The 26,226-nt window shown below is 44.0% G+C and overlaps 1 protein-coding gene and 8 non-coding genes across 9 annotated transcripts; 4 read left to right on the top strand and 5 right to left on the bottom strand.

Annotated features, from left to right (window-relative positions):
* Window positions 1–10,619: 10,619 nt before the first annotated feature.
* On the bottom strand, window positions 10,620–14,262 carry LOC125528366 (putative 1-deoxy-D-xylulose-5-phosphate synthase 2, chloroplastic). Its single transcript, XM_048692844.2, has 4 exons — window positions 14,009–14,262; window positions 13,648–13,830; window positions 11,633–13,369; window positions 10,620–11,276 (listed from the first exon to the last, which is right to left on the bottom strand). Exons 1-4 carry the CDS (start codon window positions 14,081–14,083, stop codon window positions 11,130–11,132), a joined length of 2,142 nt encoding a protein of 713 aa, XP_048548801.2. The 5' UTR covers window positions 14,084–14,262; the 3' UTR covers window positions 10,620–11,129.
* A 3,338-nt stretch (window positions 14,263–17,600) lies between these two features.
* TRNAI-AAU (transfer RNA isoleucine (anticodon AAU)) lies at window positions 17,601–17,674 on the top strand. Its single transcript has one exon. It is a non-coding gene; the product is annotated as a tRNA-Ile (tRNA).
* Window positions 17,675–17,744: 70 nt separating this feature from the next.
* On the bottom strand, window positions 17,745–17,818 carry TRNAV-AAC (transfer RNA valine (anticodon AAC)). The gene has a single exon. It is a non-coding gene; the product is annotated as a tRNA-Val (tRNA).
* A 2,953-nt stretch (window positions 17,819–20,771) lies between these two features.
* On the top strand, window positions 20,772–20,858 carry TRNAM-CAU (transfer RNA methionine (anticodon CAU)). The gene is given in 2 exon segments: window positions 20,772–20,809; window positions 20,823–20,858. It is a non-coding gene; the product is annotated as a tRNA-Met (tRNA).
* A 3,539-nt stretch (window positions 20,859–24,397) lies between these two features.
* Window positions 24,398–24,471, top strand: TRNAI-AAU (transfer RNA isoleucine (anticodon AAU)). The gene has a single exon. It is a non-coding gene; the product is annotated as a tRNA-Ile (tRNA).
* Window positions 24,472–24,544: 73 nt separating this feature from the next.
* On the bottom strand, window positions 24,545–24,618 carry TRNAV-AAC (transfer RNA valine (anticodon AAC)). Its single transcript has one exon. It is a non-coding gene; the product is annotated as a tRNA-Val (tRNA).
* An 87-nt stretch (window positions 24,619–24,705) lies between these two features.
* TRNAV-AAC (transfer RNA valine (anticodon AAC)) lies at window positions 24,706–24,779 on the bottom strand. Its single transcript has one exon. It is a non-coding gene; the product is annotated as a tRNA-Val (tRNA).
* An 87-nt stretch (window positions 24,780–24,866) lies between these two features.
* TRNAV-AAC (transfer RNA valine (anticodon AAC)) lies at window positions 24,867–24,940 on the bottom strand. Its single transcript has one exon. It is a non-coding gene; the product is annotated as a tRNA-Val (tRNA).
* A 1,076-nt stretch (window positions 24,941–26,016) lies between these two features.
* On the top strand, window positions 26,017–26,103 carry TRNAM-CAU (transfer RNA methionine (anticodon CAU)). The gene is given in 2 exon segments: window positions 26,017–26,054; window positions 26,068–26,103. It is a non-coding gene; the product is annotated as a tRNA-Met (tRNA).
* The last annotated feature ends 123 nt before the right edge of the window (window positions 26,104–26,226 follow it).

Raw genomic sequence — 26,226 nt, 5'->3', positions numbered from 1 at the left:
TTTTCTATCAACAATATGCAAATCAAATTCTTGCAGCAGGAGAACCCATCTAATAAGTCTAGGTTTAGCATCTTTCTTTTCCATAAGATATTTAATAGCAGCATGATCAGTGTGAATAGTTACTTTAGAATCAACAATATAAGGTCTGAACTTATCACAAGCAAATACAACTGCTAAAAGTTCCTTTTCAGTAGTAGCATAATTTCTTTGAGCGGTGTCTAGAGTCTTACTAGTATAATGGATAACATTTAATTTCTTATCAACTCTTTGCCCTAGAACAGCACCTACAGCATAATCACTAGCATCACACATAATTTCAAAGGGTAAATTCCAGTCAAGTGGCTGAACAACAGGTGCAGAGACTAATGCTTTCTTAAGTATTTCAAATGCTTCTACACAATCATCATCAAAGACAAATGGTATATCTTTCTGCAATAAATTAGTCAGAGGCCGAGAATTTTTTTAGAAGTCCTTAATGAACCTCCTATAAAATCCGGCGTGACCAAGGAAACTTCTTATACCTTTGATGTCCTTGGGACATGGCATCTTTTCAATAGCATCAACCTTGGCTCTATCAACTTCAATACCTCTTTCAGAAACTTTATGCCCCAAGACAATACCTTCATTAACCATAAAGTGGCACTTTTCCCAATTCAAGACAAGATTAGTTTCTTCACATCTCTGCGAAACTCGATCAAGATTTCTCAAGCAATCATCAAAAGAGGAACCATAGACGGAAAATTCGTCCATGAAAACCTCACAAATCTTTTCACAAAAGTCAGAGAATATAGCCATCATGCATCTTTAAAAGGTAGCAGGTGCATTACATAGACCAAAAGGCATACGTCTATAAGCAAAAGTACCAAAAGGGCATGTAAAAGTAGTCTTTGATTGATCTCTAGCCGACACAGGTATTTGAGAGAAACCAGAATAACCATCTAGAAAGCAGTAATGTGTATGTTTGCATAATCTTTCTAGCATTTGATCAATAAAAGGTAAGGGGTAATGATCTTTCTTAGTAGCCTTATTCAATTTGCGAAAATCAATTACCATCCTATAACCTATAATAATTCTTTGCGGGATCAATTCATATTTATCATTAGGAACAACAGTAATACCTCCCTTTTTAGGGACACAATGGACAGGACTTACCCACTGGCTATCAGCAACGGGATAAATTATACCTGCCTCCAGAAGCTTGAGTATTTCTTTTCTTACCACTTCTTTCATTTTAGGATTCAAACGTCGTTAAGGGTCATGAACTGGTTTGGCATCTGCTTCCAAATTTATTTTATGTTGACATAGAGTGGGACTAATGCCCTTAAGATCATCAAGAGTATATCCAATAGCAGCACGGTGCTTCTTCAGAGTTTTCAATAATCTTTCTTCTTCATGCTCTGAAAGGTTAGCACTAATAATAACAGGATATATCTTCTTTTCATCAAGATAAGCATATTTAAGATTATCAGGCAACGGTTTAAGCTCAAACACGGGATCACCCTTGGGTGGAGGAGGATCCCCTAAAATTTCAACAGGCAAATTGTGTTGCAGAATAGGTTCCTGTTTAAAGAATACTTCATCTATTTCCCTTCTTTCATTCATGAACATATCATTTTCATGGTCTAGCAAATAATGTTCTAAAGGATCACTAGGAGGTACGGCAATAGAAGCAAGACCAATAATTTCACTTACTAGGTAATTCTTCCTCACGATGTTGTTTACTGAATTTAGAGAAATTAAACTCATGAACCATATCATCCAAGCCAATAGTAACAACATTCTTTTCGCAGTCTATCCTAGCATTAACAGTGTTCAAGAAGGGTCTACCAAATATAATGGGACAAAATCTTGTGGAGAAGTGAGAACAAGAAAGTCAGCAGAATATTTAGTTTTCCCACACAAGACTTCAACATATCTAACAATCCTAATTGGTGAAATAGTATCTCTATTGGCAAGTTTAATTGTGACATCAATACCTTCTAACTCAGCAGGTGCAATTTCATGCTTAATTTCTTCGTATAAAGTATGTGGTATAACACTAGCACTAGCACCCATATCACATAAGCCATGATAACAATGATCTCCTATTTTAACAGAAATAACAGGCACGCCTACCACAGGTCTATGTTTATCTTTAGCACAAGGTTTAGCAATTCTAGCAGTTTCACCATTGAACTGAATAACATGCCCATCAATATTATCAGACAAGAGATCTTTAACAATAGCAATATTAGGTTCTACTTTAACTTGCTCAGGAGGTAAATAAGTTCTCATATTGCTTTTACGAACAACAGTTGAAGCTTTAGCATGATCCTTTATTCTAACAGGGAAAGGTGGTTTCTCAACATACGAAGTAGGAACAATAGGATCATTATAAGTGACAGTCTTTTCTTCAACTTTAATAGGTGCAGCTACTTTTACTTCTGTGGGAGGATGATATTTAAACCACTTCTCCTTGGGGAGATCAACATAAGTAGCAAAAGATTCACAGAAAGAAGCTACTATCTCAGAGTCAAGTCCATATTTAGTGCTAAACTTACGGAAAATATCGGTATCCATAAAAGATTTAACACAATCAAACTTAGGTGTCATACCTGACTCCTTACCTTCGTCGAGGTCCCAATCTTCAGAGTTGCGTTTAATTCTATCCAATAAGTCCCATTTGAATTCAATAGTCTTCATCATAAAAGAGCCAGCACAAGAAGTATCGAGCATGGTGTGATTGTTTTCAGAAAGCCGAGCATACAAATTTTGAATAATTGTTTCCCTTGAAAACCCATGATTGGGGCATGAATATAACATTGATTTAAGCCTCCCCAAAGCTTGAGCGATGCTTTCTCCTTTGCGAGGCCAAAAATTATATATATAATTGCGATCACGATGAACAAGATGCATAGGGTAATACTTTTGATGAAATTCCAATTTCAATCTTTTATAGTTCCATGATCTCGTATCATCACATAGCCTATACCATATCAATGCGTCTCCCTTCAAAGATAAAGGGAAGACCTTCTTCTTAGCAACATCATCGGGTATACCTGCAAGCTTAAATAACCCACAAACTTCATCCACATATATTAAGTGCTCATCAGGATGCTTTGTTCCATCTCCTGTAAAAGGATTAGCTAGCAGTTTTTCCATCATACCCGAAGGAAATTCAAAAGGAGTTTCATTTTCAATAGGTTCAGTAGGTTGAGGAGCAACTCTTTGCTCTGCTGGATGGGGTGAAGATACCCTGAACAAGCCCCTCAGAGAATTACTTTCCATAGTAACAAGTGACAGTAAATTTCAGCACACTATATAAATTTTTCCTTACCAAAGGCGCTACACTCCCCGGCAACGGCGCCAGAAAAGAGTCTTGATGACCCACAAGTATAGGGGATCTATCGTAGTCCTTTCGATAAGTAAGAGTGTCGAACCCAACGAGGAGCAGAAGGAAATGATAAGCGGTTTTCAGTAAGGTATTCTCTGCAAGTACTGAAATAAGTGGTAACAGATAGTTTTGTGATAAGATAAATTGTAACGAGCAACAAGTGACAAAAGTAAATAAAGTGCAGCAAGGTGGCCCAATCCTTTTTGTAGCAAAGGACAAGCCGGAACAAACTCTTATAATATGAAAAGCGCTCCCGAGGACACATGGGAATATCGTCAAGCTAGTTTTCATCACGTTCATATGATTCGCGTTCGGTACTTTGATAATTTGATATGTGGGTGGACCGGTGCTTGGGTGCTGTTCTTACTTGAACAAGCATCCCACTTATGATTAACCCCTGTTGCAAGCATCCGCAACTACAACAAAAGTATTAAGGTAAACCTAACCATAGCATGAAACATGTGGATCCAAATCAGCCCCTTACGAAGCAACGCATAAACTAGGATTTAAGCTTCTGTCACTCTAGCAACCCATCATCTACTTATTACTTCCCAATGCCTTCCTCTAGGCCCAAATAATGGTGAAGTGTTATGTAGTCGACGTTCACATAACACCACTAGAGGCTAGACAACATACATCTTATCAAAATATCAAACGAATACCAAATTCACATGACTACTAATAGCAAGACTTCTCCCTTGTCCTCGGGAACAAACGTAACTACTCACAAAGCATATTCATGTTCATAATCAGAGGGATAATAATATGCATAAAGGATCTGAACATATGATCTTCCACCAAATAAACCAACTAGTATCAACTACAAGGAGTAATCAACACTACTAGCAACCTACTAGCACAAATCCTGGACTTTGAGACAAGAATTGGATACAAGAGATGAACTAGGGTTTGGAGATGAGATGGTGCTGGTGAAGATGTTGACGGAGATTTCCCTCTCCCGATGAGAGGAGCGTTGGTGATGACGATGGTGATGATTTCCCCCTCTCGGAGGGAAGTATCCCCGGCAGAACAGCTCTGCCGGAGCTCTAGATTGGTTCCGCCAAGGTTCCGCCTCGTGGCGGCGGAGTTTCGTCCCGAAAGGTTCCTTCTGATTTTTTTCTCATCGAAAGACTTCATATAGCAGAAGATGGGCATCGGAGACTGATGAGGACATGACTACCTTGGATACGACCAAAAATATTGCATACATGCATATTTGTCAGGTGATTTCTAATGCAAACTATTCAATAATCTATTTATGTTATCCAGAACAAAAATACTTCACACACTTTTCTGTTTTGTCTAATTGCAGGTGTATGGGACATTTGTACAATCCACATATGAAGACAAGGGAAAAGGATAAGTTTAGGTTGTGTTCAAAAAGTCCTCTCACGTCACTTTTGGGCCAAGAGAAGATAGAGTCCAAGTCTCTCACGTTCTGGATTCAGATTCGGACTGCACAGACATACCTGACTCAAAACGCCAACAACTTTTTCATACGGACTCCGAATTGGGTGATTCTTTTTTTGTTGGAAACTAGATTTCGTGATCTTTCCAACCCAATTGGATTCACCTTCAAATTCATCCGGAGCGTTGAGTTACGGACGAAACAATCTGATGTTGCAGCAGAATCCGAGTCAAACTACAAGCCCAAAGGTGTTGCATCACCTCCACTTGGGCCCATGAGCCTTGTACGACCTAGGGTTAGTTTTAGGCTGCCTTGGGACATCTTCCCACCTCCTTGGCCGCCACCCCTTGCTCCTATATAAGTAGATCCATCTAGTAGCTTTTTCCTTGGGATTTGTTTAGTTAAAAGTTAGCCATTGCAACTTCGTGTACTTCGTTTGTGTCCAACGACCAGACCAAGACCGCTTACGGATCCCCACCATTATCAATACCTCATATATATTTGCAATATTCAGATTGCTTTATCATATTCTTGCTCGTTCTTCGATTGCTTGCAGGAATAGACCTTCGTGGTCAGGCTGACCGTGCTTTCGGCATCGTCAGTAACCTCAGGAGATTGGTTTAGCGATTGCTAAGGCGCAACGTCGTGCACGTTTGTAGTCGGATCGTCAAAGTCGTCTCCACCAAATCGATAGTTATCATCTCATCGAAAGATCGGGACACCCTCGCCTCTATCAAGTGGTATCAGTTTTCAGGTTGCTCGGTGCGAATTTCCAGTTTTCCTAGATTAGATTTATTTTCATACCTATTGTCCAAGAAAAAGCCACAAAAAAGAGTTAGATCTATTCATCCTTGGTCCAAGCCAGTCTGAGCCTTTGCAATTTTCTTTTCATTGCTTGCATAGTTGAATTATCGGTTGCATCGTCGTGTCGAGTTGCTGGTCTTAGTGTCTAGTTCGTTTAGAGTTTCGAGTTCTGTTCACATTAGTCACGCCACCGCTGCATCATTATCTCTTCCGCTGTCCACCACCCATCCATCAATTTCCACCACGTGCTACCCACCATTCATTGTCATAATAATAGTTGAGATCGTTCACATCTTCACTTGATCCAATCTGCATCTTATCTAGTTTGTTTTGGAAAGAGGGAGAAAAAAAGAGAGAAAAAAAACGAGAGAAAAAAAAGTCAGAGAAAAAAAGGAGAGAAAGAAAAAAAAGTGCGAGAAAAAAAAAAGAGAAAAAAAAACAAAATTCGGATCTTTTTAGACTCAATCTCGTAGTTGAATTCGGATTGAAATCTGTTTTGTGCACTGTTCAGTAAAACAACTTGGCTGTTGTTTCACATCATTATCTTTACTGCCGTTGTGATCTTCACTTATATCTTGCTGTCCAGAGCTACTTAGTATCCTTCATTGATGCTGGTTGTGCTACGACGTGACCTCATTAGTGTTCTAGGCTTGCGTCTCTAGTTCGGTCTAGCCTAGGACCAGCACAGTACCGTCGTTGAGCGTTTATTCAACATTGCATCTCTGAATTGATTATTGCTAATCTTTTGCTACCATATATAGCCAACCCAGCTCCACATATTTCTACACCGTGTATACGCACGTTCCCCTGGCAATCGCTTTACACAATCTTCGGAGTTATTTGACACCGCTGGTTGCCTGTCACCACCTGCCGCATGGTAAGAACTTGTAAGATATTGATATTTGCTTTACTGTGAGCACTTTACAACCACATCCTAGTAGTTCATAGGAACATTATTCTCGAATTTTGGTTCTTGTTTCTACTAATCATGACAGGTTCCAGAGATAGAAGTTCTTGGACGACGGACACATCTTCACCATCACGAGAGTTGGGACAACACACACAAGCATATGGTCAGGTTATCTCTTTACCATCATTTGAGGGTAGATTTAATCCTTCTATTTATCTAGCTTGGGAGCTTGAAGTAGAACAAGTTTTTAGTCACCATGATTTTTCTGAACTTGAGAGAGTACGAGCTACCATTAGAGCATTTACTGGTTTTGCTTCTGTTTGGTGGAGTGTACATTGTAAGAAAAACATTGATAACCAACCCACAACTTGGAAAGTTTTGAAAGCTGTAATGAGATAACAATTTTTTCCTCCTTACTATCGTCGTGAATTGCGTTGCAAATTGGAGCAATTAAAACAAGGCAGTAACACTGTTCATGCTTACTACCAAGAGTTCAAATCTTATATGCATCATTGTGACATAGAAGAATCTGAGGATGATACAATGAATAGATTTTTTGGTGGTTTGAACCATGATATTCAGGCAAGATTTCGGTATATTCCTCGTTGCATTACTGGTATGTATGTCCGTGCTTGTACCTTTGAGAGACAGATACAGGAGGATGCATTGGGTGACTACAACAACTACTATTCCAGTTCATGCTCACCATCGCCGGTTGGTTACTCCACTATTGCACCTACTAGAGCAGCCCCACCTCGGATTGTGAGTGCAATATCATCTCAAGAGTATGGTACATTGTCAACGTCTGTACCTACATCAGCTACATCTCTGCGAGGTAACAGTAAAGGTATTGATGATATAACTTCACATGAGAATGAAGCATGCCTAGTTAACTTGAATGCATCATGTGTTGAGTTACCTGTTGATTTGAGCACACCACCTATTTTAGAGACTCTTGTTACTGTCATGAATGCGTCATGTGATCAAACAACTGAAATATCAACAATTTTGAGTGCACCCATTGAATTAACTGTTGATGCAAAAGAACCAATGTTTAATCATTTTGATATGACCTCTAATCTTGATGATGATTCTGTGTCCAATGACTTATTGCATGTTTGCTTATTTAAGCATGTTGTAGCATGTAAATTTGATGCAAGTAAGGTTTATTCATCGAAGTTAGGATGGTTTAATGATGAACATTGCCAATCTTTTGAAGTGAATAAGAGCTTCACTTATATGTGCAAACTGAGTTCCAATATTTTCATGCCTTCTACTTCTTGTGATAATTTTTTGGCTTTAGATTTTATGAACAATGAAAGTTACTCATGTATACATGTGACATATGTGCAAAAATCAAGGGAAGTTAAAATGGATGACATATACATATACAATATGTACACCTTGTCTCTTTTGTTAGCCACATTTCAGATTAAGCAATGCCGAGGACGGCTTTGTTTTCAAAAAGGGGAGGATGATGAGGACATGACTACCTTGGATACGACCAAAAATATTGCATACATGCATATTTGTCAGGTGATTTCTAATGCAAACTATTCAATAATCTATTTATGTTATCCAGAACAAAAATACTTCACACACTTTTCTGTTTTGTCTAATTGCAGGTGTATGGGACATTTGTACAATCCACATATGAAGACAAGGGAAAAGGATAAGTTTAGGTTGTGTTCAAAAAGTCCTCTCACGTCACTTTTGGGCCAAGAGAAGATAGAGTCCAAGTCTCTCACGTTCTGGATTCAGATTCGGACTGCACAGACATACCTGACTCAAAACGCCAACAACTTTTTCATACGGACTCCGAATTGGGTGATTCTTTTTTTGTTGGAAACTAGATTTCGTGATCTTTCCAACCCAATTGGATTCACCTTCAAATTCATCCGGAGCGTTGAGTTACGGACGAAACAATCTGATGTTGCAGCAGAATCCGAGTCAAACTACAAGCCCAAAGGTGTTGCATCACCTCCACTTGGGCCCATGAGCCTTGTACGACCTAGGGTTAGTTTTAGGCTGCCTTGGGACATCTTCCCACCTCCTTGGCCGCCACCCCTTGCTCCTATATAAGTAGATCCATCTAGTAGCTTTTTCCTTGGGGTTTTGTTTAGATTAAAAGTTCGCCATAGCTGCAACTTCACGTACTTCGTTTGTGTCCAACGACCAGACCAAGACGTCACAGAACCCCACCTTGATCAATAAAGCTTTCATCTTATATTCGCAATATCCAGATTGCAATCTCAGTTTCTTGCTTGTTCTTCGTTTGCTCGCAGGAAACAGGCCCTCGTGGTCAGGTTGATCGTGCTCCGGCGTGGTCAATAACCCCTCGGAAGTTGGTTTAGCGATTGCTAAGGCGCGACGTCTCGCACGATCGTAGTCGGATCGTCAAGATCGACTCCCACAGAAAACGATAGCCACCATCTCATCGAAACATCGGGACACCTTTGCATCTATCAACACTACTAGCAACCTACTAGCACAAATCCTGGACTTTGAGACAAGAATTGGATACAAGAGATGAACTAGGGTTTGGAGATGAGATGGTGCTGGTGAAGATGTTGACGGAGATTTCCCTCTCCCGATGAGAGGAGCATTGGTGATGACGATGGTGATGATTTCCCCCTCTCGGAGGGAAGTATCCCCGGCAGAACAGCTCTGCCGGAGCTCTAGATTGGTTCCGCCAAGGTTCCGCCTCGTGGCGGCGGAGTTTCGTCCCGAAAGGTTCCTTCTGATTTTTTTCTCATCGAAAGACTTCATATAGCAGAAGATGGGCATCGGAGACCCACCAGGGGGCCCACGAGGTAGGGGGCGCGCCCTAGGAGGGGGGCGCCCCCCCCCAACCCTCGTGAGCAGGGTGTGGGCCCCTGGACTTCATCTTTGGTGAGGATTTTTCTTTATTTTTTTTAAGATATTCCGTGGAGTTTCAGGACTTTTGGAGTTGCGCAGAATAGGCCTCTAATATTTGCTCCTTTTTCAGCCCAGAATTCCAGCTGCCGGCATTCTCCCTCCTTATGTAAACCTTGTAAAATAAGAGAGAATAGCCATAAGTATTGTGACATAACGTGAAGGAACAGCCCATAATGCAATAAATATCGATATAAAAGCATGATGCAAAATGGACGTATCATACACATATGCAATAATCTTTTGGACTTAATAGTATAGTGGTTAGTATTATATTTAATAATATTTGGGGCTCTCCTCCTCTTGGGGCCCCGGGCGGTTGCCGTCTCTTTGCCCGACCTAGGGGCCGGCCCTGGTCGTGTCAGTCATTACTCACTCGAGTTGAGGATGTTTTTGGTCATGGAGGCAGTATTCCTGGGGAATCACAATATTTTGATATGTAAGGACTATGGATGGTCAAGATTGTTCATGAGGCGCCATGTCTACTGAGGAGGGTAAACATGTTCCCAGAACCGTAGTTCTACTCACCATAGATGTTGTTTTGTCAGCTAGGGCAGCTTAGACCTCTAGAAACTATTGATGACTAGTGAATGTTAATGATTTGTAGACTATATTGAATGTTGAACGATGACTATTGAATGATGAATATTGAACTTGAAGGATTAATGTTTGTTGTAGCATTTTTCTGACTAGGCTATATTGAATGATCATTGATGACTATCTTATGATGAATGATTTGTTGTAGTATTTACAATTTACCAGTTCATAACTGCATTTGGTGAGATGGAATGTTGAACCAAATGTTGTGGTAAATCTATTTGCATATTTGGAATCAAAGTCCTATTGTGGCAGTTGATGTAGTATTCTGCATTGATGGCTCAACAAAACCACCGATGACCGCACATTAGTCTTCAAAATCTGAAATTGCTGAACTGCAAAAAGAGTTGTATATATATGAACGAGATGAAACAAATCTAGAATAACCTTCAAATTTAGAAAGAAAACACAAACACACAGGGGACTCTACTACAACAAGCTCAACACGGCTCTAGGCATCAATCAACATGCGACGCCAGAGATAAATCACTAGAGTCACGGAAAGGAGGAATTAGTATGCGCCACTTCGACAATCCAAATGCTAACCCATCCATTCCCATGATTCCATCCAAACAAGCACTACACTAGGATAAAAACCAGGAGGCGATCTATAAGCCGCAATGCGGTGACTCTTTTACTAGGAGATCAAAGAACTTGTTGTAATTGTCACATCCATAAACTAAAGACAGGCTATTACATTACATGGTCTGAATAATTAATATACTTGTAATAACCATCTGTACAAAACCCAAGGGATGGATGCATGCATATGTACTACTACCTCTCTGTAAAATTTTATAAGATGTTCTATGTCAGCACTTTAGTGACCTTAAACATCTTATAAAAACTTAGAGGGAGTACTTATCCTCTGGCTCAAAGAAACGCTCCAACTCATCTGCTTCGCACTTGGAAGCATCAGAACATGCCAAGAATTACACACTGACAGACATTGTCATGGCAACTCCAACTACCTAGTATTGTAGCATTGTCGAACACCCTTCCAAGATCCATGTAACTGTTAGGGAGTAGGGAGCAGCAGCAGCAATGCCGTTATTTTCTCTGCTGATGCATATTGTGGATGTAGGTGTGTAACACTAACACATGTTGGTTGGTTGATTGAATCACTTGATGTGGAGCGCCTCCAGTGGCCGACCCAACAGGGACAGCACCGTGGCTGCGATATGCCTTGGCGTCAGGCCGGCCTCCTCCATCTGGTCTTCCGCGGCGCCGTGGTCAATGTACCGGTCCGGCAGGAACATCGATCTCAGCTGCAACAAACAAATCTAACCATCAGTGACCGACCCTCAAAAGTTCCAAGCAGGAATGTTTCCGTCTTCTTCTCAAACCATCAGTACTACTGTCTACACCTTCGTTTTTTTAGTCTGCATATAAGATCTAGTTAAAGTCAAACTTTGTAAAATTTAACCAACTTTATGGAAGAAAATATCGACATCTACAATACTAAAATTATATGGTATGAAAATTAATTTCATGATGCATCTAACAATATTGATTTCATATTATAAATCTTGATATTTTTTTATAAACTTAGTCAAAGTTAACAAAGTTTGGCTTTGATCAAATCTTATATGCAAAAAAAAAACAGAGGGAGTACTATTCTTACCTTGAGCGGGCCGTCGAGGAGGCCGCTGAGGCTGAGGTAGTGTGCCACGTGGGAACCGAAGCCTCCGATGGAGCCCTCCTCGGCGGTGACGAGGATCTCGTGCTCGGCGGCGAGGTCACGGATGAGCTCCGTGTCCAGCGGCTTGCAGAAGCGGGCGTCGGCGACGGTGATGAACACGCCGTGCTCCTTCAGCAGCTCCGCCGCCTTGAGGCAGGCCTGCACCATCGTGCCATATCCAAGCAGCGCCACCCTGTTGCCTCCGACGAGCACCCTCCCCTTGCCTACCTGCATGGGGATGCCTCTGTTGTAGAGAGGCAGCACGGCGCCCACGCCGTTGCCGCGGGGGAAGCGGAAACAGCTTGGGCGGTCGTCGATGGCGCTGGCGGTGGCGACCATGTGCATGAGCTCGGCCTCGTCGGCGGGCGCCATGACCACCATGTTCGGCAGGCAGGCCATGTACGTGACGTCGAACGCGCCACAGTGCGTGGGTCCGTCCGCGCCGACGAGGCCTGCCCTGTCGAGGGCGAAGCGCACCGGCAGCCGCTGCAGGTCCACGTCGTGCACCACCTGGTCGTAGCCGCGCTGCAGGAACGAGGAGTAGATGGCGCAGAACGGCTTCATCCCCTCGGCGGCGAGCCCCGCCGCGAAGGTCACGGCGTGCTGCTCTGCGATGCCCACGTCGAAGCACCGCTCCGGGAACCGCTTCTGGAAGTAGTTGAGCCCCGTGCCGCCGCCCATGGCCGCGTGGATCGCCACCACCTTATCGTCCACCTCCGCCTCCCGGATTAGCGACTCGGCGAAGTACTGAGTGTACGACAGCGTCGGGCTCTTCGTCTTGAACTGCTTCCCCGTCATTGGGTCAAACTTGACGACGCCGTGCATCTTGTCCGCGGCGGCCTCCGCCGGCGGGTACCCCTTCCCCTTCTCCGTGACGATGTGGATGAGCACGGGCCCAGACGCCGGCATGGACTTGACCTTCTCGAAGATGGTGACGAGGTCCTCGAGGTTGTGGCCGTCGACGGGGCCGATATAGTAGAGCCCGAGCTCCTCGAAGAGCGATGAGCCCGGGGCGCTCATCATGCCGCGCGCGTACTCATCCACTTTGGCTGCCACCTCATGGGTCGAGTCACCGATCTGCTTGGTGACGGTCTTGGCGGCTTCCCGGAGCCGCCGGAACTTGGTGCTGGACTGGAGCCTCGTGAGAGCCTTGCTGAGTGCGCCCACCGGCTTGGAGGGACCGTCGAGGGTGGCCGTCGGGAGGGAGACCTGCTTGTTATCGTTCAAAACCACTATCATGTTGGAGTCGAGGTAGCCGGAGTTGTTCATGGCCTCGTAAGCCTGCCCGGCGGTCATGGCGCCGTCTCCGATGACGGAGATGACGTGGTTCTGCTTGCCCTGGAGGTCACGCGCGACGGCCATCCCGAGCGCCGCGGAGATGCTGGTGGAGCTGTGTCCGGCGCCGAATGCGTCGTGCGCGCTCTCGTCGCGCTTGGGGAACCCGGCGAGGCCAGAGGTCTTCCGCATGGTGTGCATCCGCGACCGGCGGCCCGTGAGGATCTTGTGCGGGTAGGACTGGTGGCCGACGTCCCAGATGATCTTGTCCTCCGGCGTGTCGAACACGTGGTGCAGCGCCACCGACAGCTCCACCACCCCAAGGCTTGAGCTGAGATGGCCGCCGGTCTTGGACACCGTGTTCACGATCTCCGCACGGAGCTCCGCGGACAGCTGCTCCAAGTCCTGCCATGCCAACACATATCTTATTTGTTTAGCTTTTTTTCCATAAAGAACATTTTTATTAACTTAAAATGTACTAGTATCAAGTGAATGCTAAGCATAACAAGCAACACACATTCTCTGCTTAGATAAGATGCACACTGCTATCAAACGAACAGTCCGACAAAAAACATAAAAAACGACTACATGGCAAATGTAAAGCCATATGAGATAGCTGACTGCTGTTATCAATCAGACGATCACGTAGGCAGCCCGAGATAGCCGGAGGACAAAATATATACCGTGGTGGAGAGGTTTTTCATGTGGACGGGGTAGTTGATGGTGTCGAGCAGCGGCGTCGCCGGCTTCTCGCCGGAGTAGTCGATCTTCCACGCGCCCGTCGCCGGCTGCTTCCCCATCACCACCTTCCCGTCGCCGGCGCCGGGGCTGCTAGCCGCGGCCGCAGCGCTCGCACGGAGTTGGAACTGCAAGCGTACGACATCAAATATAATCACCCCGTCAGCAACACATCGATCAAACAGACACTCCGGCGAGCCGAGCCGGCACGGGAGACGTAACCCGAAGGCAAACGGCCGCATGCCAAAGTCGTTAACAGGCAAGAGCTCGAAGCCATTTTCCCGGCGATCAATCGCCCGTGCGCACCTGCCGCCGACAAGAAGCGTGAGTAACGGCCGGGGCCGTGTGGAACGCGGAAGGCAACGATGCTCGGAGCGCCATTGGAGAAGAGAGACGCCGTAGGTGGACGTGCACGCGCGCGGCGCAGCTACTCGTTGCAGCTCGCAGTGAAGTGTTTCGGGTACAGGTGAAAGCTCAGGCGGCAGAGGCGACGGGAGGGAGGGAGGAGAAGATGAGGTGACACAGGGTAGGAGCTGCTGATTAAATAGAGACAATATGTTGTTTTCTCGAGTACAGCTCCGTCGGATACAAGCCAGTTTCCGCGGGAGCGAGGGTATTGGACTGGAGCAAGAGGATTATTTCCTCCGTGTTTATGGAAACAAACGTGCATGGTTGAACGCAAAACATGTGAATCACTGGTCAGTGCCGATCGGGACTGTGTGTTTGGAAGTCCGATCGCGGGAATCACATGTTGTAGACTAATGACTTGTTCCCTTCCACGTCAAATTTCCACTCTCTCTTTTTCTGCCGTTACGCACGACCGGGAAGAGCCACGAGGGAGAACCAGTCATCAGTCCCTGCATCTGCGCGGGCTAGTCATTTCGAAACACGCAATGATCAAAGAGCATCTATTGCGTAAATAAGAATATGTACACACTACAAATATTAAGAAATTAAGAAGTTCACCTATCGAATGTGACTATTGAAAAGCACTATTATTCGTTTGCCGAAATTGCATAAAGAGAGTAATTAAGGTTTAATTTCGCTATTTGCAAAAAAAGGTTAATTTCACAAAAAAAAAGGAGTTATTAGGTTTAGGTCATCTCTCGGTTGGTATGTGAATCCAATATATTGCAAGAGCTTTAATCCTATCATAGCTAATCTTTTCAAGAGGGACGTAAGTATAAAAAACAATTCAAATCATGGCCATGACATCATAATAAATTTATTATGAAGAAACTAAATGGTTATAGTCGTACTTGACCACTTGCATCACACACAGGGCGAAACAGCACTAAACGACACCCGCACAGTCTCCTGTCACTTCGAACTTGAGTCAGACAATCCTACCCCAAACAATAGAGCACGATATAATTAAATTGTATGTAAAACGTGAGTCTGCAAGATCCAGAACAGAGCCAATAATTTTTTGTTTTTTCTTTGAATGGATCACAATAAGAGTTGAAAGGAAAACTGCAATAACTGTAGTATTTGAACCGTTACAAAAAAATATTAAGCAGTAATAACATGAAAACATTTGATGGCATGTCTTTTTGAGCACATGTACCTCACCCGTCGTCTTAGAGCATCTCCAACGCTAACCCCCAAACCGCCGGCAACCGTCAGGACCATGCGGCCCGAACGTGTTGTGTCATCTAACGAGGTCCTGCATCGGTTCGCGGGACGATCTGGACACACTTTATCCCGCAAACAAAAGACAAACTAGGGAGGGGCAGCTTGGCGGGCATTCGGACAGCAGTCACAACCGCTTCTGACCACCCTAGCTTACCCAAAAACCTCTTCCCTCGCTCACGCGCGTTCCCACCCGCACGCCAACGGGCCGCGTTCATGTCGTTGTAGAGCGTTCGGTCCATATTGAAGCCGGCCCAGAGCGGACGTGACATCTCACTGGCTCCGACATTAAAGCGGCATGTCAGCCATGTGCGCTAACTGCGACGCATCCCCGGTCTCCGTGCTTGTTCAATGCTAGAGACGCATTACTAGACGGGATGGAACGGATATCTATTACGCCCATTCAGTGCCCGTTCGTCACCGCGCATTGACGCACCCGGACATTTGGCCTCACCTGAATCTGCTATCTAAAGGCGGCAACACCTGGCTAACTCCACTCCACAACACAAGCAACTCCACATCCTCATCCCTTGCATCACATCCGTCATGACTGCAGGCGGCAACACTCTATGGGAGAGCCTTTCGACGGAGATGAAGCACGAGGTGGCCGCCCTTGCGGCCGGCTGGTAGAGCCGCCGTGCCAGGCAGATCAAGGTCGGCATGCCGGCCAGCTCGCCGACGTCTTCGACGACGAGGACGACCCCACGATGGAGGCGGGCTCTGACGACACCGCACTGGAGCCCGCGAATGTGCATGCCGGCCAGCTCGCCCGACGTCTTCGACGACAAGGATGACCCCACGATGGATATGGGCTTTGACGACACCACACTGGAGCCCGCACATGTGCTTGACGGCTTCACCATGGAGTTGGCGCAGGCACAGTACAACGTCGCCATGGTGGAGGAGTGGCCTGCGTCGGCGCCTATGTCGGCGTTCCAGCAGGCGCGGGAAGAACAATGGTATAGCATGTTCCTCCTAGAGCAGAACTGGCTGGCGGAGAGCCAAATCGACGGCGAGAGGCGTTACGACCATGCCGTGGCGAATCTCAACTTCGTCGCAGAGCAGCGAGCGATCTACGAGGCCGCCCGCACTCAAGCCGCTGCTCGCCAGGAAGCGGCTGCCGCGAAGGCGTGGTTGCAGGCGTTCGCGGACGAGAACAACGTGAGTTGCGCCTCCTACGCGCCGCCAACGAACTTTCGGGCGGCACGGTGGGACGACTAGAGCGTCGGCGCCATCATTTCTATCATGGACCTCACGTCTAGCGGCGACATACAAAGCGAGGATTCCTCAGAGGATGAGTAGGGCATTGGGGCGACAGAGCCTTGTGTCCCATGTGGGTCGGTCTGTCTCCAGTGTTCTACTCTTCCTCACTGGAAATCGCAGCTTCATTTCATCGGACTTATCGCCCGTACTCATGGAGACGATGGATGCAAAACGCGGTCCCAGGAAGGGCACAACAAGGGCTTAGACTTCGGCAGCCGGCGTAGGACAGGTTTAGAGTCGGAACGTTTTTTTTTCTAAATGTAATGAAAATCCGCTGTGTTTTCCTGAATGTCGTCCGGTTTATATGAAATCCGCCGTGTTTGCACGAATTTCATCCAATTAGTTGAAAAAGTTGTTAAAATGTATGCGTGTAGCATTGGATGGCGGGCTCCGGCATCAGTATCCGCAAGCAGATGCCGAAGCAAATTTGCCAGTCAGCGTTGGAGATGCCCTTACACTTTTTCTGTTTGGTAAATAAGGGCATGCCCACCGGGAGATAGCAGAGTTTTACCCAGCTACACATTTCACAACTGAAAATCTGGGGGGAAACTGCAAACTTGGGAAGTCGCAGTCGTTATATAACCTACAGCTTTTGTACTCGGTTAATCTTAGATTCCTCTATCCTCATACAGACTAGTCAGGCTGGATCTGAAGTGAGCAGCAGCATGACCTTGTTGCAGGAAGAAGAAGAAGAAGAAGAAGAAGAAAAGATTATCCGTAAAACTTGCTGCAGGGAGACAACTGTACCGGTGCGGTGATCCCAAACTGAACTGGGGAAGGGTGGTGGTGTTTTGCTCTCAAGCGGATGGAGACGAGAAGGTGCTGGAATTTGATGCATTGAATTGATGGCTGTTGCACCTGGTGTACGCTCCTGCCAATCCAAAACCAACCTGCTCTTCGCTGTTCAAACAAAAAACTTCAAACCTTCCCCTAGAAAATAAAAAACTGCAAACCAAATCAAATAAACTATACAAAATGTCCCAAATTATTTACAAGCACAACTGGCCTATTAGCTCAGCTGGTTAGAGCGTCGTGCTAATAACGCGAAGGTCGCAGGTTCGAAACCTGCATGGGCCATTACTAATTTTATTTCTTCTCTTTTTTTCACTGTTAAAATTGCAAAAAAATGAAGGACAAAAATAGAGTTTGGCTTCGCCCGGGTTCGAACCGGAGACCTTCAGTGTGTTAGACTGACGTGATAACCAACTACACCACGAAACCGATGCAACATTACCTCGAGTCAAAATCTAAGAAACCAAAGCGACCTAACTACACCAGGAAACCTTCATGTCCTTTTGATCCACCTAATTTATATCATATCTTTTTTTGCGTTCACTAAGGAGGCAAGCGCGTGGCAGATTAAGATTCTATAGCAAAACACAGAACAAAGTGTGCAATATTCAACAAGGACTCACATTAAATAAATTTCATTTGTGTTTCTAATCGATGAAAAGTATCTCTTGAAATATCGGGCATGCATAGACAAGGTCTGCCCACAACATCTCCAATGCCTCAAGCGTGTTTGGATGTGAGAGATGATGGTGGAAGGGCTAGGACATACTAATAGCGAGTGAGAAATATTTCTGAAGTATGCTCAACAGATGAACAGAATGATCATGTCTTCATGTATTTTTCTATGCAACTCATGCAAACTATGTTGCCAAGACCTCGTATGCCTTCGTGTCTTTGGTTTCAATGACAAGGCTAGATGAGTTAGGACAATTCAATCTTTTTCTTAGCTCGTCTCTCTATCTAGTTAGAGCGTTTGCAATCAATATTGAATTTTTCCCTCAAATATACTCGGAATAGTATGCCAGCCTTCATACCTAGGCTCTCGAGACCCAATGCCTATGCTCTGCTAGGTAGAAGAGAGGGTTCGTGAGTTCGAGCAATCACCTCTTTTCGTGCATTCTCTATTTTGATCAGCCTCGGTGTCTTTTGGTTTCAATGACAAGGCTAGATGCATTAGGACAACTCAATCCTTAGCTCATCTCTCTATCTGGATAGAGCGTTTGCAATCAATATTGATTTTTCCCTCAAATATAATCCAAATAGTATGCCAGCTTCGTACCTAAGCTCTCAAGTCCCAATGCCTATGCTCGGTAGAAGAAAGGGTTCGTGAGTTGGAGCGATCACCTCTTTTGATGCATTCTCTATTTTGGTCAGCCTCATAACAAGTTTGGATTACACAGCACAATTTAGAAAAATACTACACAAATTATGTTTCATATTTTTGTTAGACGACCCACTGCCCTTACGTAATTGTGATTAATGTGTAGACCAATAAGGGATATCCCCCCCCCCACCTACACCCACCAAATATTTGTAGGACTTTCAAGAACATGTTGTGTTTTAGACCTAACTTGTGTTCAAACTAGAGATTCGCCCATATTTCCTTACTAATCTACTTTCATTTAAGTTATTTCCCCATCTAGAATTATGGTGAAGCTCTGTCACTATTTGTGATCATTAGCAATGGTCTTGTGATAATTAACATATTTATTGTTAAGTAGTCATTTTACTGGAAATGACCTTTGTTAAATGTTAAAATTTAATTACTAGTGGAGTCGGGAGATATAGTTTATTTAATTAATCATGATCTCCCCACAAAATAAATTAACCATGGTCCATCCCTTCTCAATCATTCAAGCATATCCCATTCTCATTCGTCCAACCAAACATAAACTGGTGCATCACACTAAGCCCAACAAATAGCTAATCTCAATGTATCCACCCTCTCTCCTTCCAAATGCATACTAAGTGGATAAAGTTTTGTTTCAAGTTGCAGATTGATCATGACAATCCCTGTCAAGCTTTTGTCTATTTTACCTTTTGGCTATTCAATTTTTTTTGGTTTTGTAGCTATTTTCCATAATCATCAACTGCTAATTAACTAACCTAAGTATATCAACACTAACGAGAGGATCACATTTGACACACGCGTGCGGCAGTGCTCCATTTGTGGCCACGTGTGTGCTGTCATTTCTTCTAGTGGCCCAGTACTAGTTTGCACTAGCGTTGTGCATAAGGGTATGTACAATGGAAGCATCACCATGTAATTGCCCATGAGAAAAAGTAGAGTCAGGCAGCTTCATTTGTTTTCCCTCTACAATGGAAGCATAAGCTTGTGGGCCTCATCAAGCAAATGAAAAAGAATTAGGGTACACATGCATCTACTCTACTTTTTTCACCTTTTACATTATGACCACTCTCTTTTCCTCTCAAGCACCTGCCTCCTGCTGAAGATCCCATAGTATCATCGGAACCAAATTTTTCTGACATCCGAGCCTACATGACCCGTGCGGCATCAGCTTGAGGCTATGCATTGGCCATGCCCTAAAAGGCTTCCATGGCTTTGGTCCCACTATGAAAAATATGTACCTTCTTATATATACTTCTATTGTCATGCCAGTTTGAGGCTATGCTTTGGTCCCATTATTTTCTTTGCAAATTCTGATGTATTCCCTTCTTATTTGGCGTCAGGGGCCGGACCGCTGGACAGTAAAATGTATCATTTTCCTTGTTTATGTTACTACCATAGAAGAAATACAATTGGTACATATATTTTTTTCTCTAGAAAGTGTTTTGTTAGAAGTTAACTAAATCAGAATCTATGCTGTAGACGATGCAAGTTAATTGGAAGCCATATATTTCATGGGTAGCGAAGCCTTATATTTGGTAGTAGAGATATTTCAAGTCGGTTAGTTTAAAGCTTCATTTTGTATGTTCGGTAGTACAACATGACAGCAAGTTGCAGCTCGTCGACTTGGAAGTAGCAAGTTGCAATTCATCAAGTCGGAAGCTTCGGTTTGGTGGCAGTAGGAAGTCCACCAAGTTATGAACATCAATGTGTGATATAAGGATTCATCGAAATACAAATAGGAAGCTTGTAATTCGTTGAGTTGGAAGCTTCAAACCCAGCAGAAGAAGGTTGCAACCGATCAAGTTGGAAGCTCAAACTTAAGAAAGTGATTAACTAAAAAATTTACACTAAAAACTGAAACTTCGTACTTAATCACTAAAGACTACTACTGCCAAATAAAGTATTTGAACGCAAAAAAAATCCAGCAGATGGTGTTTCCTTTACCTTTCCCCATGAAACGATCGTTGCTTAGTACTGATGAAGCTATCCTATAGTACATAGTATAACGACCGTTTCAAACAAAGTCGTTAAGGGGTGGTGGCGCAGTTGGCTAGCGCGTAGGTCTCATAGCTAAACTGAGTGATCCTGAGGTCGAGAGTTCGAGCCTCTCTCACCCCAACATTTTTCTTTTTCTTTTTTTTCCGTCAGCATTCAGCCATTCCTGAATTATTATTCCACCGACTAGTGTTTTTTCTCCGTTCTGCTGATGCCTGAGACTGGTAAGGTTCGGCAATATACATGTATCTGCTGAGCTTCCTGCACCGTCTCGTCATCCTACCTACACTTGGATCTGCCCCTCCCTTCCCTTGTAGTCTGTGAACACAAAGCGCTCGCTGTTAAGACACAATCATGTCGAGTACAATCCTAAAACCTTATGCTTAATAGCTAAGCACACATCAATTAATACCCGATACAATAGGAGAAAAGGGAACTAAACTGGCTTTCAACTAGGAGAATGAGCACTGCAATCCACACTTTATCTGTTTCGAAAAAAAAAACTATCCACACTTTACGCAGACAATTATCTGCGAGTACAAGTGGCAGGTACATGCATATCTTGCTCGTCGCCTGCCTTAGGTCTCTCTGCACAAGCAAATGTGAAGGGCAAATTTGTTATGTGTGACTTTTCCCGACAAAACTTACAATTAGGGAGTTCACGGATCTAAGCAAGGATTTTATCACATTTGCAAAAAAAAAAAAACAATGATTTTATCAGGAGCATGAAAGCAGATACGAGTACTGATTCAAACTTGTTATGCATCGTATTGGCCCACTCAAGGTGATGAATGGTCATGTTGACTAGATTTGTGGTAGGTGATCATCTCTAGAGCAACTAGCACCATGGAGTGAATCTGGCAAGGGAAGCGAAAAGTACTTCCTCGAGGACAGTGGAAATCATGTCTACAAAAGAGAGGCCATAGCGCATCTTCAACACCGACTTATAAATTTACTCCAACACGAATACATAAATCGGTCATCCGATGCTATTCTGTATATGTCCGTCAGTAAATGGCAATTTAAAATTTTAATAAAGTCCGATGCATAGCACGCGCCAGATCACACCAGTGCCGGATCACATGTCCGATAACAACCAAAGAGAGACAAGTATGCTTAAATTTCCACATGCTCGATCACAAAAGAATACGAGTCCAACAGTCCGTGCCAAAAATTAAGATTTTTTGCCCTACCAGACCGGTAATCCAAGCATCCACGCTCAAGGTGTCGTCGCCGGCGCGTAGGCAGCCTCCGCCTCCGCCTCCTCCTCCTCCTCCTTGTCCGCCGCTTTCAACTTAAATTTATGTCGTTGCAACATTTTATAGCGGACGACTTGCACGATCATTCTTGCGTCCGCATCCAAAGAGTCCAAATTCAAGGACAACATCTTGGCTCCTCCACATTGGCCCTCCAAATTCAAGAGCATCACCTTCTTCTCCTCGAGTATGGCCTTCTTCTCTTCGATCATGGCCCTCTTCTCTTCAAGCTTGAACTTCTTCTCGATCGCCTCCATCAACACTTTGAACCTCTCCGCCCTTTATTCCTCCTCGTTATCCGAGCGCTTGACGTTTGACTCCTCCTTCTTGGTCAAGATGTCCTCAAACCTGTCTGTCATCTTGACCGCCGCACCTTCTCGCTTCGTCCTCTCCTACTCTCATTTCTTTGCCTGAAACACTTTTCTAACCTTCTTGGGCGGTTCTATCGTTGGGTCGGTTGGGTCACTGGTTTCTTCCTCGGTGGCTTGGGCGGCGGTCATGGCTATGAATGTGTTCCACTTCGATTGTCCATTCAACTTCAACAAACAATGCATGACGGTGAAGTTTTTCTTCTCCAACTTCTTGAACACCGTCAACGCACGAGAAGGCTACAAATTAAAACATTGTCAAGAATGCATATCTGGCAAGTGATCAACAAAATGATGCATATCCGGCTACAAAACTATGCATATCCGGCAAGTGATCAACAAAACTATGCATATCCGGTTACAAAATTATGCATATTCGGCTACTGATCGACAAAACTATGCATATTCGGCTACAAAAATATACATATCTGGCTACTGATCAACAAAATTATGCATATCTAGCTACCGATTCAACAAAACTATGCATATTCGGCTACAAAACTATGTATATCCGGCTACTGATCAACAAAACTATGCATATCCGGCCAAATGAACTTACTTGCTCGGTGATTTGTGCGCCATTAGGACATCGTGCGATGAGATGCGCCAAGTGGCCGCAATACTTGGACACGGCCCCCTTGGATGGTGTACCACCAATGGTTGAGGGACTTTAATTCACGGTTGTGGAAGACCGCGTTGGAGTAGGGCGTGAAATGCTTGTGTTCATGGAACCATCTATGAATGTTGGACCAAAATGTTGTGTCTTTTTGCTCTATGTCATGGATCGGATCGAGGCTAATGGTCAACCATGCATCACACAAACAGCTGGTCCTCCCGCATGTTGAAGTTTTGTCCTCTACCCTTCTTCAGATTGCCGGAAAAATCATCCGGATCATCGTCCTCACCGTCCTCCACCTTCTCCTCCTCCTCCTGTTGTTCGTTGGCTCAATCATGTTGTTGTGTGCTCGTACTGGTCTGGGTGTACGACTGTTGCGTGCCCGCCTGGGTGTATCCCTGTTGCATGTGAGTGTAGTTGCCGAACTAGGTGGGATCCGAGTCTTCCACCTGTCCGTCCTCATAGCCACCTCCTCCATCGCCTCCATCGTGGTTGATGTTGAACATCTCCTCTCCACGTTGCCATGCGCCTTCTCCCACGCTTTAGGCATAACACCGAACAGCGTGCGGGCATCCATCTGCTCCCCGCCCGCCGTCCGCGCCGAATGAGCTGTCGCGAAGAACTGTCCGAGAAGGGCAGCGGCGACGCCTTTAAAAACAAAGAAGCGTAAGGTATTGAGCAAGTGATAAACCTTATTATCTTATAAACATAGTGAGCACAAGATTAGTCTCAAGACTGCTGTATCACAAATTCACAAGTACTCCCTCTGTCCCAAAATATAAGAACGTTTTTTGACACTAGTATAGTGTAAAAAACGTTCTTATATTTTGGGACAGAGGGAGTACTCAACAATGTGTCCAGAAAAAAAAATGTTGCGGAAAGGGCCAATTTTTAAAGCATTTTGGAACATTCTTTTTTTTTGTCCACCCGTGGATGTTTTCCCATCATGAAACTTTGCATGTTAGTAAAACATTAAACAATGTTTATCGCACAAAATAATCATATTTTTCTATTTTCTTCAAAATTTAGTGTTCACCCGGGAGCAGAACAACACTTTCGCCAGAAGTTCTCATATGCTGAAGTGGCTAGAGCCAGGACACTATGTTTTCACCTAGAGACAATATTGTAAGAGTGGAGAGGTGTCGAGCTCCTTGACATGGCCTCTACAAAGGAAACGACGCCCAACGAGCGGCGCCGTTTAAATTCCAACTCTCCCTCCCAAACTAGTTGATTCCAGCATATAAAATAATAAAAACAGGGTTCGTCGACTGCGCGAGGGATTTCTTTACCTTCAAGTTTTTCGGGACTTGATCCATCAAATCATAAAATTTGGATAGTGGTGAACGAGTATTTTTGCTATTCAGCTTGTTGGTAAGCCGAGCGTCTCCATAAGTAAACTAATTGGAAAAGCGTTACCAGAAAGGCCTATTAGCTCAGCTGGTTAGAGCGTCGTGCTAATAACGCGAAGGTCGCAGGTTCGAGACCTGCATGGGCCATTACTAATTTTTTTCTTCTTCTCTTTTTTTCACTGTTAAAATTGCAAAATAATGAAGGAAAAAAATTAGAGTTTGGCTTCGCCCGGGTTCGAACCGGAGACCTTCAGTGTGTTAGACTGACGTGATAACCAACTACACCACGAAACCGATGTGATAGGTTCGAGACCTGCATGGACCATTTTTTTTCTTTTTTTTTCACTGTTAAAATTCCAAAAAAAAGGAAGAAAAATAATTTGGCTTCGCCCGGATTCGAACCGGAGACCTTCAGTGTGTTAGACTGACGTGATAACCAACTACACCACGAAACCGATGTGATAGGTTCGAGACCTGCATGGACCATTTTTTTTCTTTTTTTTTCACTGTTAAAATTCCAAAAAAAAGGAAGAAAAATAATTTGGCTTCGCCCGGGTTCGAACCGGAGACCTTCAGTGTGTTAGACTGACGTGATAACCAACTACACCACGAAACCTTTGTGATACAATTTTTCACAGAAATTATAACACAGTTAAGCAAAATCTTTATTGCTTTCCTGTTGCGCTCACTGACGTGGTAGACAGATAAATGTCATGTCAGATTCAGATTTCCAACAAAAAACAGCAAAAAGTGTGTAATCTTTGATCATTGTTCACGTCATATAAAGTCAATTTGTGTAGTTGTGTTTCCGGTCAATGAAGACTAACTTATGTTTCCGGTCAATGAAAACTAACACTCATGTTGTGCCAAGTGCTTTCTCATATATTTCTGCTGGTCTCAATGATGCTTTTCTCTCTTTTTGTCTGAGGTATCATGGTGCTCATTGTCTTGGAAGCGGCATCAACAATTAGTTCATCATTTTCCCTTCATACTTACCTTTCCTAGGATACACCACTACAGCTGTGATCACAAGATCTCCCATGTGTCGAGTGTGTTTGAATAGAGGGGTGAGAGACGGAGAGTGGATGACATAAGACAAACCTATGGTCAGTGAAAAATGATTCTTAAATATACCCAATAGTATGATGATAATGATGATGATGATGATGTCTTCATGTATCTTTTCTGAGCAACTCATGCAAACACATCTAGGCATACAAGGTTGGATGGTAACTGAAAATTGCAATTCATCAAGTTGTAAGCTTCGACCTGACAAGAGAAAGTTGCAATTCATCGAGTTGATAGCATCCATTTGGGTAGTAGAAAGTCACACAGCCCACCAAGTTAGAATCCTCAATGTGTAGTACAAATTTATTTTTATCGATTTGAAAATAGAAAGTTTGTAATTCATTGTGTTGGAAGCTCCAAGTTTAGTAGAAAAAAGCTGAAACATATCAAGCTGGATGCTTCATCTTGAGAAGTAACCAAAGTATCAAGTTTATGTTTTTGTGTAATAATACTACTAGTAAGTACTAAAATGAAGTAGTTAAAACTAAAATAAAAGCACCATTAAAAATGAAGTAGAAAAAAGCTGAAACCTACTGGACGCTGGATGCTATGCGAGCGTTCTGGCCCAGGGCCCATTAAAACTGAGTTGTTCCATATAGACCTAGTTTCCAATCGAAACACAACGGGGTGGTGGCGCAGTTGGCTAGCGCGTAGGTCTCATAGCTAAACTGAGTGATCCTGAGGTCGAGAGTTCGAGCCTCTCTCACCCCAACATTTTTCTTTTTCTTTTTCTCAGCCGTTCCTGAATTATTATTCCACTGACCAGCGATTTGTTTCAGCTGCCAATGAACACTGGAGCGGCAACGGTCACACCAACTGTTAATTTCACATCTC

The sequence above is a fragment of the Triticum urartu genome, chromosome 1A (genome assembly GCF_056163025.1).
Source record: "Triticum urartu cultivar PI428250 chromosome 1A, HENAU_Tu73, whole genome shotgun sequence".
Taxonomy (NCBI): Eukaryota; Viridiplantae; Streptophyta; class Magnoliopsida; order Poales; family Poaceae; genus Triticum; species Triticum urartu.
The sequence above is the reverse complement of the archived record's forward strand: the minus strand, read 5'-3'. Positions and strand labels throughout refer to the sequence as shown.